Source organism: Emys orbicularis, chromosome 8, assembly GCF_028017835.1.
Source record: "Emys orbicularis isolate rEmyOrb1 chromosome 8, rEmyOrb1.hap1, whole genome shotgun sequence".
NCBI lineage: Eukaryota > Metazoa > Chordata > Testudines > Emydidae > Emys > Emys orbicularis.
In genome coordinates, this window is record NC_088690.1 from 17,299,979 (window position 1) to 17,312,363 (window position 12,385).

The window sequence follows — 12,385 nt, forward strand, 5'->3', positions numbered from 1 at the left end:
AACAATGACAGAGAGCAAGAAGAGAAGAATTTAGGGGAAAGATAAGATTGTTTTTATAATAATAATACCTAGCTCTTATATACCACTTTTTATCACAGATCTCAAAGCACTGTACAATGGAGCTCAGTATCATTATCCCCATTTTACAGATGGGGAAACTGAGGCACAGAGCAGTGAATTGACTTGCCAGAGCCAGGATTAGAACCCAGGTCTCCAGAGTTCCAGTCTAGTGCTCTGTCCACTAGGCAATGTAGTCTTGATCCTGTATATGTTGGTGTACATCCACTGAAGTGACTGGATTTACGTTGGGGTGAGTTTAGACCATTGAGTCTATCAGTAATGACCTTACACTCAATGGTCTAAACCAGGGGTCGGCAACGTTTGGCACGCGGCTCGCCAGGGTAAGCACCCTGGCGGGCCGGGCCAGTTTTATTTACCTGCTGACGCGGCAGGTTCGGCCGATTGCGGCCCCCACTGGCCGCGGTTCGCCGGCCCGGGCCAATGGGGGCGGCGGGAAGCGGCGCGGGCAAGCGATGTGCTGGCCACGGCTTCCCGCCGCCCCCATTGGCCCAGGACGGTGAACCGCGGCCAGTGGGGGCTGCGATCGGCCGAACCTGCCGCGTCAGCAGGTAAATAAAACTGGCCCGGCCCGCCAGGGTGCTTACCCTGGCGAGCCGCGTGCCAAACGTTGCCGACCCCTGGTCTAAACTCACCCCAATGTAAATCCAGTCACTCCAGAGTCAGTATCATCTATCCATCTGTCTATCTATCTAACCTATCTATGGAGTTGTCAAACTGAAGAGAAGGTGAAAGGTTAGGGACAGGGAGATGGATTTGGAGGATGGATATAGTGCTATTAGGTTAACCAGGAACATCCTGGTGGTTTCAGATGATACTGACCCTGGAGCTAGGGACAGAATAGGCTGTAAAAATAGTGGCGACCGGGTGGAAAGTAAGCTGTGTAAGATCTTTATCAAAATCCAAATTTTGAAAATTGCTTGGTGAATCATGGCAAATAACTCTAGAATGTGGAGTTGATAAAGGGTGTTGGAGATTTCAATAATATTGGCTATATAAATACTCATTTTTATAAGTGGCTTAACAGTTGTTGCTTTCCTCCGAGCCAGAAAGTTGTGTTCAAGGCCCATACTGCTACTTGAACTTTTTGCTCTTTGCTAACATTGCAGGTCTGTGCTCAATGACTCATTCTTTAGATGAGAAGATAAACAGAGATTCCTGCTGCCAGTCTCTTGGTGACTGTCAAGGCCAAAGGAAAAAGATGTCCTATTGCTGAGAGCATAATATTTCCCCTATTGCCCATAGAGTCACATCACCACGAGTGTTTACCTTATTTGTAAATTTATGACAAAAAATACGAACTTATATGCAAAATTCTCTCTCAAATGAGTCCAGCTGAAAGCTGCACCATGACACCAGACATTCTTGATTGTACCAGCTGACTGAGTGCAGAATGTTTTCATTTATGTTCGGAGGTTCTAAGAATGTAAACAGCTCAGGACGTTTTTGACATGAGGGTTTTAAGAGTGACTTCCAGCGGACTTGCGTTTTCCACAGCATGGGTGACACGTCCAACCAAGTGATGAAAGCCATAAAGTGATTCAACTCACTGTGTCCATTAACTCTTGGTAAATTTGTCAGGCTGCCCCGGGACACTCTATGCTGCCAGTTCATCACTTGTAGAAGTGCAAAGTTACATAACTGAATTGGTCATGGACCTGTTTGGATAGAGGGGGGAAAGAAGGGAACTTATTTCTCAGCTGGGATCAATGAAAGTGCTACCAACTAAATACAGTGCTAACGGGGTAGTTGAGGTTAGCTGGCAGAATGCTTTGATGTTTTTCTGAGGATCTGGCTATGCTGATTCCTATGAAGGGTCATAGAAAAAGAATGGAATTTTTTTTTAAATCCATAAAGCGATTCTTTCACAATTTGGATCTTGACTGAGATGAAAATGGTTTGAGTGATAACTGAGGGTGCTCATCAAGCAGCTTGCATTCTTGATGTATGTGGGGCATGCATTGCTACATCATGTAAATAGAAAGGATAATTAAATTAATGTTAAACAGATAGCATTGTATTCAAGATATCTGAACATGGAACATTGATCTGTTTTTATGCAGCTGAAAGCTGTGTTCTTGTCGCACCCAATGTGTAACTGAGGGATTTCATAAAGTGGTTTCTGGTACATTTGAGGGGATTAAACCCTTGCTGAGCACAAAGCATTTGAGAAATTTTCAGGGATAGATTCACAATAACCCTTGTGTTTTTCAACAAGTTAATGTCTGTTAATATGAATTTGAAGCTAAGAGTAATAAAATAACTTCTTAATGTGCAAAGACTTTGATACATGTGAGATGTAGTTTCACATTTTGAATCCCATAAAGCAAAATGAATAATAAAGAATAATAATAATGAATGATGGAGCAAATGAAATAATTCCCCACTGTTCATTAGAATAATCCCTTAGAAAGCAACATCTGTAATCTTTCCTTACATATTTTTTCCTTCGCCATGTCTGGTAATAGAGTAATCACCACTTTCTCTATCTTGTCTTCCTGCTATCTATGCAGACTCTAAAGGAAAACTTTAAAATAATTTAATATATTTCTTTTACAGTTGCAGAGGTCTCCTACTGTTTTTCTTACCCTTAGATGATTAATTTTTATGAGACTTGAGGAAACAGGGCCAGTATTTTTCAAATGTGGGTACTTAAAATTAGGCACTCAAACCCATATTTAGGCACCATAATAAGTGTCCTGATTTTTCTCACTGGTGCTGAGTACCAATAATATCCTTTGAAGTCAATGCCCAGCATTTCTGAACATCAAGCTGCTTATGTAGGTGCTTTAACATGGGTATAAATAGCTGTGTTTAGTTACCCAAGTCTGCAAATGTTGGCATAAGTTTATGTAGCTTGGCTAAGAGACAATGAAGAACTGTCATGACTGTCTGGAAACATTTGAAGAGGGTATACGCCAAAGAAGGACAGGAATTCTTTAGGATATTACAAGGAGATAAAACTAGAAGTAGTGGGATGAAATGTAGGTTAGAAGAATTTAGACAGAATATTAAGGAAACTCTCCTGACAGTGAGATCTATTTGTGTCTGGAAACAGATTGAAGCACCTTTGTTTGAGATATTTATAACAAGACTGAGTGAAACATTATTAGTATTTATTTTGTTGTGGAGAATAATCTTGCACTGGCAAGGGAGAGATGGATTAGATCACTGTTTAGTTCTCTCTTATTTGTAGGCCCAATTCAGCAAGATCCCATGCTGGGCCGGTGCAACCCATTAGGCGACCTAGGCGGTCGCCTAGGGCACTACAATTTGGGGGGCTTTGACCGCGGCGGTATTTCGGCGGCGGGACCTTTCGCCGCCTCTGTGGGGGGCAGCATTTCGGGGCGGGACCTTCCGCCGCCTAGGGCGGCAGAAAAGCTGGCGGCGCTCCTGATCCCATGGGACTACTCAATATGCTTAAAGTTAGACACATACCCAACTCTAATTTCTTAGGTACATAGGAACATGTGAATTGCCAGACACATGGCGCATCTAATCCAGTAACCTGTCTCCCACAGAGGCTAGTACCAGAAGCTTTAGAGGAAGGTGCAAGAGACCCCATAATAGACAGATGTGGCATAATTTCACCCCCTTTTGCTTCCCCTCCCTGCCTCCCCAAGAGTCTCCTCCTAACCTCTATATTGCATCTAAATTAATTGGTTTCAGAGTAGCAGCCATATTAGTCTGTATCCGCAAAAAGAACAGGAGTACTTGTGGCAATTTGTTAATCTCTAAGGTGCCACAAGTACTCCAGTTCTTTTTGCTAAATTAAGTACTTATAGCCCTGGATAATCTTGTTTTACATGTAAATGTCCAGTTCTTCCTTCAATCCTGCTAAATTCTTGGCTTCAGCATCATGAAGTAGCAAAGAGTTCCATAGTGTAATTGTGTGTCGTGTGTAAATAGTATCACATTACAGAATCAGAGGCTTGATTTCTCTGGTTTTGAAGAAATTTAATTTAAATGAAAGTTGAAGCTGATGTGACTTCTTATTTTTTTTTAATAAAGTTACCCTTTTCCCTGTTTAGGATGTCAGAAACAAAGCTGACAAACAGATATTGATGGTAGATCAGCAGGATTTGGTGGAGCAACTTCCAGAAAATGTATGTGTGTTTGTATGTGAGGGTGAGGTTGGGGGAGGGAAGTTCAATTGAAGAAATTGTTGTTGTATCACAATTTACGCTACCAGGGCTCTTCTATAGAAGAAGAAGAGATTGAACTAATTCTTATTTGAACACTGAATGGTTTAAAAATATCCTTCTCTTTAAATATGTAGAAATAGTCATGGCAAGACTGTGTTAAGAATACAGTTTCCTGTTTTTAAAAATTCAGAATGTTGTCTCTCAGATAAGTCTCTTATACCAAATGAAATTCCATCAGACTTTCTTTGCAGGCATTTCTGGATTCACAGTATCAAACCTACCCAACTTGGCTCTTTTTAAAATATTAAATATTCTTAAACTGAATTTTCTATTGCCAGTCCAATTAATGTAAAGATCTTCATACTGTGCTTTAATCGATAGCTACTGTTGATTTCAGAACAACACATACTGCCTTTGTATTTTTTTATTTTAACAATTGAACTATTTTGATTTCTCCTTTCCTTTCTTTTAGGTCCTCAATCAGTTAAAACAATCAAAGTCTTCAACCAAAGCACCCACCAGTTTACATGAGATATCTTTGGCACCAACACCTTCTTATCTTTCTCCAGAGGCAGAGTTCACCAGCCATAGTGAGACCCAATCATTTCTTTCTGCCAGATAGCTTACATTAATGGCAAAGTTATCCCAGTAGTATCATAGCAAGTACTGTCAAAATGAGTTATAATATTCTCCTATAACTGGGATTGTTTTAGTCCTTCTTAGACACGTTTTGCTTTGTTCTTTTTATTTTAATGTTCCAAAGGGTCAATCATAGAATCATAGGACTGGAAGGGACCTCAAGAGTTCATCTAGTCCAGTCCTCTGCACTCATGGCAGGACTAAGTATTATCTAGACCAGTGGTTCTCAAAGCCGGTCTGCCGCTTGTTCAGGGAAAGCCCCTGGCGGGCCAGGCCGGTTTGTTTACCTGCCGCGACCGCAGGTTCGGCCGATCGCGGCTCCCACTGGCCACGGTTCACTGCTCTATGCCAATGGGGGCTGCAGGAAGCAGCGCAGGCTGAGGGATGTGCTGGCCAGCCTTCCCGCAGCCCCCATTGGCCTGGAGCAGCGAACCGCGGCCAGTGGGAGCTGCGATCGGCTGAACCTGCGGACGTGGCAGGTAAACAAACCGGCCCGGCCCGCCAGGGGCTTTCCCTGAACAAGCGGCAGACCGGCTTTGAGAACCACTGATCTAGACCATTCCTGACAGGTGTTTGTCTAACCTGCTCTTAAAAATATCCAATGATGGAGATTCAACAATCTCCCTAGGCAATTTATTCCAGTGCTTAACCACCCTGACAGTTAGGAAGTTTATCCTAATGTCCAACCTAAACCTCCCTTGCTGCAATTTAAGCCCATTGCTTCTTGTCCTATCCTCAGAGGTTAAGAAGAAAAATTTTTCTCCCTCTTCCTTGTAACAACCTTTTACGTACTTGAAAACTATTATGCCCCCCCGCCTCAGTTTTCTCTTTTCCAGACTAAACAAACCCAATTTTTTCAATCTTCCCTCATAAGCCATGTTTTCTAGACCTTTAATCATTTTTGTTGCTCTTCTCTGGACTCTCTCCAATTTGTCCACATCCTTCCTGAAATGTGGCACCCAGAACTGGACACAATACTCCAGTTGAGGCCTAATCAGCACAGAGTAGAGCGGAAGAATTACTTTTCATGTCTTGCTTACAACAATGTAACATTTTTTTTTAATATAAAAAGGTTTGAAACATTTCCCCCATTATTTAGTACTCTTTTAAAAGTTTGAAGGAATTTTTCTTTCCATATTGATTTCCTGTTCCATTGGTAAACAGTAGGGTTTTTTCTCCATTTTAATAATAATAATTAATAACTACAAGAACTTGATAATAGATTGTTTAGTTTTTGTTTGTCAAAAGGATGGTCATTAGTAATATCAGAAGTGCTCTTGTTTCACAAATATCTTGGGCCACTTTTGCTTTTTTGCTTTTGGATAGTTGCCCTTTGCAGCTGCAGAACAAAAGTGTTGCAACAGTGCATATGAACCACGTCTAGTTCTAAGTGACAAGTTGATTTTAAAAAATCCTGAATGTAAGCCTGAAAAATCCCCCGTGTTTCACTGCCATGACACTGCATTGTCACATCTAAATGTTTTGTCATACTGATCAAAATCACACAAGTCACATCTCAATTCTGAAGTCCATTTCACACCAGATTCTAATAGTTCTAAGCTCAGATTTTAGGTTGTCTTTACAGAATTCCTCCTACATGACTGTATAGGGATATTGAGCAAGTTTTTTGCTCTTTAATTACTAATGTGCATCCTTATTAGATCAATTATATGCACATTTAATATTGCTGACTAATTTCTTTTTCTTTTAATGTTTTTAGGCAATGTACTGCCTCCTCTGTTGCCAGTGGATCCAGCCACATGCCCAATTGTTCCAGGGCAAGAGATGACTATAGAAATATCCAAGGGGCGATCAGGCCTTGGTCTCAGCATTGTAGGAGGAAAAGATACTCCACTTGTGAGTTTGTTAAGCTATTATTCATTACCTTAATTAAGAAGCAGAAAAAATAAGGAAAAGACAATTTTGAAATAAGCAATACCATATATCCAGTAGGCCTCTGCTAAATTATTCAGTGTTGTGAATGGCATACAGCTGCTTTCTTAATAAACTTGGTAGTTTTGCCTGATATGTAAGATTCAGTATTTATTATTTCCTTTTAAATTGACAGTAATATATATTTTCACTACTATCTTCCATTACCATCATAATTGTCTATTATGTACCCCACTTTCTACAATTTAAGCCATATAAATTAAAGGTTTCGATGAGTTCCCATTGCTCACTTTTATTATTCCTAGAATGAGCTCTATTTATTTTACACATAAGCCTTCTCCCTCTCATTTTAAAAATATAATGAAATTGTAAATTACTGTATTTAATCTGAAATGTCCATGACTGGATCACAAAATGAATGTCACAGCTTCGCTTTGTGCTAACACCTGCATACTTTAAAAACACAAATGCTTATTTTGTGCACTGTTTAAGCAGGACACCTACTAAGTCTCTGCCAGTACCACCCCAGGCTGGACACAGATGGGCAAAGATAATTTTATTACTTTTGTGTGTGTTCCTTTGTTTAGTCTACCCCTCCAGCCATGCTGCTTAAAAAGTTTGATTTTTTTTGTCAGTACCATCCTAATTTGTATTGTATTCAGCACCATTAAAGTATATCATCGATATGCAAGTTCAAAAGGTTAGCTAGCCTAAACTTTTTCTTTCTTGTTTGTGCTAGGTGATTTACTATTTTAGTTCTTCACTCTTTCTCTGCGAGATACAATATAGTACTATAATTTAACAGACTTTCAACATGAAATTCTTGGTATCAGCAAATTGAGTCTAGAGTTCTCTGTATACAGCTCTGTTGCAGTCTGCATGAGCATTGGGTCATCTTGAATCTTGCCATGAAGTGCGTTAAGCTGATAGAGTTGCTTCGTAATCTCTTTACATACAGTTATTCAAGAAAATACATAGTAATACATCTTTAAGTAGTAAGGTCTGTTACTCTCAGCAGGTACAACTTGAAACATTTCAGAGGCAGTCACATCTTAAGCAAAATATAAATGAGAGGGACACGGCACAACTGGGTGATTTTGTTTATAAATTGTAGGCCATGTCCTGGTTTTATAATATTAGAACCCAGATCTGAAGTAGTTCAGAATTTTGGTCCCATTTATCTGAAGCTCCAAAATGTGTAGGGTTCCAATAAATGATTCTCTTTCAGATGGAGTTTCGAAAAACTGGGTTGAGCTGGTTTAAGTTTTTCAAACATCATTGGTTCAGTTTTGGTTTTGTAAAACTGTGGGATGGTTTATGTCCAAGTTCCATTTTATCAAGATCCCTAAAACTCAGGGGATTCAAATATGGGGTTTTATATTGAGCCATCTCTTTTTGCTTCTTCATTTAAATGTTTTCAAATTCCAAGTGGCATCCTGTCATAACTAATCCATTACAAATCTTTCCTGAGAATGTCATAATAATGAAATACATAAAAGTTTCTGCTGAGGGGCAAACAGGAAAAAAAACAAACACTGTGCTCTAAATTCAATAGCTATTATAGACTGGATTCTGTGTTTGTTAGATTATTTATTAAAGTGTCAACCTAGAAATTTGTAAAGAAAACAATTTATGAAGTTATCAACTTGCTTTCAGCAATAGAGAAATTCATCGTATGAAGTAAATTTTCAAACATGTCTGACTTCCTTTTTTAAGTTACAGGACCTGCCAAAATAAATCTTAGCTGGTCTTCATCTTGTTCATTTTGAGCATTCAAAAGCATGCAGTATTACTTCATAGTAAACAAGTTGCTCTTATTAGACCATAGTCTGGTCTGCTAATTTACTGTGGGGATCTAAGGGATTCTTTCTTCAGTTACATGCACACAATCTCTCTTCGCTTCAGTGGAACATGCATATGCATAACTACAGACAAATTGTAGACCTAAAGGGGCCAGATCTTCAGCAGGTTTATTTGACTTAGCTCGGTTAATAGAGCTGATTTACACCATCGGGTGACCTGGCTCTCAGTATTTTGATGCCATGTTTGTCACTAGGGCAAAGAGATGATGATTGTTTTGTGGTGTGATGGTGAAAACTGAGAGAATAATAAAACAAAATCAGGAGCAGTGGAGGGAAATACCATCTGCGTTTGTTAGAAAAATTTCTCCTCCTCCCTCTGGCTCTGTGGGATATAAGGTAAGAACAAAGGAGTGGAACTATTGATAGCTAATTAGTATGCCCCATGCTTCTTTTCATCCTTCATTTTCAATTCTGTGGGATAGGTGGGTAAATTTTATATTTGTAAAGCCAAAATAATTGACTGGTAGCTTCACTGCTTGTGAGTTATTAGATACTCGGGGCCCATAGATATCTGCAGCCACTTCAGGCCTATTTATGTGGCAGGAAATTGTGCCCATGGCCTATAGTTTTCCATAGTGAAGGGAAGTTAATTTGAAGCTGGCTTCCACAACATGCTTGCATTTGATACTTTAAAAATATATTTTTTTCAAATGGGGCCATTGGGAGTTCTTGAGGTCAGGGAGCAAGCGAACAGGAGCACTATCCTGTAGGCCTCCATTTACTCTGTACACTCTCATGTCTGAAAGAAAGAGGGAGTTGATGTCTTGCATCCCTAGAGTATAAATGCTACAGGTAGAAGATAGGAATGAGATACCTATTGTAGGTGTCACAGAGATGTACTCCATATGGGGATAGGCAAGCAATGGTAGAGCAAGAGCAGGCTTGTGCGAATGGCACTTCCTTTCACATCGAAGCTACTGAAAAATTCCCCTCTGCACTGCTCTCTCAGAAAATGAGACGGTAGCACATATTTCTTCTTTCCTTTCCTTCAGAGTTACATCTGATCCTCCATGTGTTTTGTGTGCGGATAACTTTGTGGAAACATTTGAGGGGGGAATGATGTCATTGAGTTGTGAATAATAGGTGCTTTAGTGATATACCTTGGCTCACAATAATACTGTGATGTGCTAATATCACAGCTGATCCATGAAGAGCTTGTGTATTTTTGCTAGGGCTGTTAAATTAATCTAGAAAGAAAGCTAGGGTAAGAACACAAAGACCTAGCCCAATATGTTTTTAAATACATTTGCAGCCAAAATTATTTAATTATTCATTTGCTGCTCTGGTTTTTTTACCGATAACACAGTGAACCACAACAGCCTTCCTCATGGAATAGAAATGTCCAGTTCAAAATTATTTTGAAGCTCCTTTAAGTTTATGATATACTGCCCTGGCTTTTGGCATTGTAAATCTGGCAGCCCTGCAAAAATAAGCACCACTTAAAAATGAAATACATTCTATGACTTTTAAGTTATAACCTTGAATATCATCAAAAGTCACAAAGTAGAGGCATTAAAATATGGCAGAATGTTGCAGGGAGGTTAATTTCCACAGGAGATGAGAATGCAGTTTCTTAACTAAAATATTGTTTATCGGAAAGAAGACCTTAATATTCTGTTTAAAAAAACTTGTCAAGGTGCATGCATTGTAATTGAGTATTCTGGCTGCACTCAAAGGGGAAGCAGGAGAGCACTAGACAGAACTAATGTAATTGTTGGGAGGACAGATCTGGAGAAGTCAGGACTGTCCTTGGAAAAATTGAAATGTCTGTCAGCATTTTTGTTGGGATTGTCTTCTCTTCTTGGTGCTCTCCTAGCATTTTAGGAGGAGTAGTTAATCCTTTTCATTCTGAGACCTGGTTTTCCCACTTATCTTACATTGCATCTCTTCAACACAGGTCTCTCCTTTATAGCAGTTAAATTGGGGAAGCCTCTGTGTGAATTTGACCAGCAATGAATTTTGTAAGAGTAGTGTGGTAAGGCTTCTCCTTTCCTTCCAAGTAAGTCATCTCTGACATAAACAGTCTCCTTTAACTTAGAGTGTGGAAGTAAAGAACAACAAAAAACCTTAGGAACCCACCTGGTATTACATAGCACTTACTCAAGGCCCCATACATCACAGCAACATTGACCTAAATTCTGTGTTAAAGGGCCTGGGTTCTGTGGTGTGTGAGGCTGGAAGTTCTGTGACAGCTTCAGATAAAGTTTTAAAAATGAAGCATTTTTAATTGATTTAAATATGAAAATGAAAAACACAACCAAAAAAGTACTCTGTTAATCAAATTTGGTATTAAGTTTAATTTTATGGTGCCCCAACATTTTTAATTCTCAGTTTACTGAAGAGCACTCTTGAAAATGCATACAGTATCTTCACTGTAGAATTTATTGGAGGAGGAAGTCAAGCTAGGAATTGGTACCAGGTAGGGGACAGTTTGGGGCTTTTAGCACCTGGAGAAGCCTTAGGTTGGTTTACTATGGTGAGGAATGTTTCTGCTAAAATGTTCAGCAATGAAATAGTTAACACTATTGACATTTAAGTTGGCATCATTAAGTTTCAGGGTCAACACCTCTTTGAAAGCAAGTTCACACCTCTCAAAGCCATTTTTTCAGGCTGTTTGCAATGACTACATTGGTTACACTCAGTTGAAGTTTGGGAGGTTTTCTGTACAATCACTAATAAGAGCTAGTGCTAAAATTTATTTGTAATGGAATACATTTGTTGAGTTACTCTACTGATGAAGAGCATAATATTGTCCCCCGGAGGATAGTAGTAATATATTGCTCCTGAATATTGGTACAAAGTGTTAATAGTCTATTACACAATGAATGAAACTATAAACAAAAATGGCTATAGAAATCTTATGTTTTAAATCTTTTTTTATTATCCAAGAGAAGAAGCAAATGTGGTTTTGAGGGTAAAATATTTAATTTTAATTTCTTAACCATGCTTTTATAGCCATTTGATGGGTGTAACTAAAATGTCATACTTAACTGATAGGTGTAATCTGAACACTGGAAGTCAGAAGTTGCTTCTAATTATGGCTTGCAAAGTTCTGTGGATTTTCAGGAAATCACTTACTCCCTTTTCACATCTAGTTTTCTCTGTCTACAAGATGGGGGATAATATCTACCTCTTGGGTTGTTGTATGAATTAATGCTTTTGATGTGATTTAAAAATAAAAAGTTATAAGTGCTAATTATTATTACTAATGAAAGTTTGGGTCTTGTTAATGACACTAGAGATTTGTAGGCAATAAAATATTTGCCTTTAGGCTCTGTCTGATGTAGCTATATCTGGATATCAAATATATACATACACAAGCATGCTACTCTGATACTGTATCATATGTAGAAAAGAGTACTTCTAGACATGTTGATCAGTCTCATGAGTTGACCTGTTCCAAGTCCTTAGATTAACTAATGCAATTGGGAACAAAAAGTAGTCATAAAGGCATCATCCTCTTGGCCTTTGTGAATTCTTAATGAATCAATGAGGCTGTTTTTTTTTTTTTTTTTTTAAAGTCTGTGTGAATTAAGTATCTGTGATCATACTTCTGGGATTTACATAGACTTCTTAAATACCGTGTGCTTTTGGGGGGCACCATTAAAGTTAATGGGAATGTTTACTGTTAACTTAAATGCGAGAATTATCGGGGCCTTTATTTCCATCTCTTTGCTGAATGGTGTGCACTCAAGGAAGGAAGACATAAGTTCATCTCATTCTTTTTAGTCTTCAGTATATGAAGTACACTACTAATCAACAGGTAGT

General features: G+C 38.9%; 1 protein-coding gene across 1 annotated transcript in view; it reads left to right on the top strand.

Annotated features, from left to right (window-relative positions):
* Positions 1–12,385, top strand: part of PATJ (PATJ crumbs cell polarity complex component) — a 210,458-nt gene that overhangs the window by 159,177 nt on the left and 38,896 nt on the right. Inside the window, exons 33-34 of the mRNA XM_065409300.1 lie at positions 4,696–4,813; positions 6,583–6,719. Of these exons, the coding sequence (XP_065265372.1) occupies positions 4,696–4,813; positions 6,583–6,719 (255 nt within the window). The remainder of the gene's footprint in view (positions 1–4,695; positions 4,814–6,582; positions 6,720–12,385) is intronic.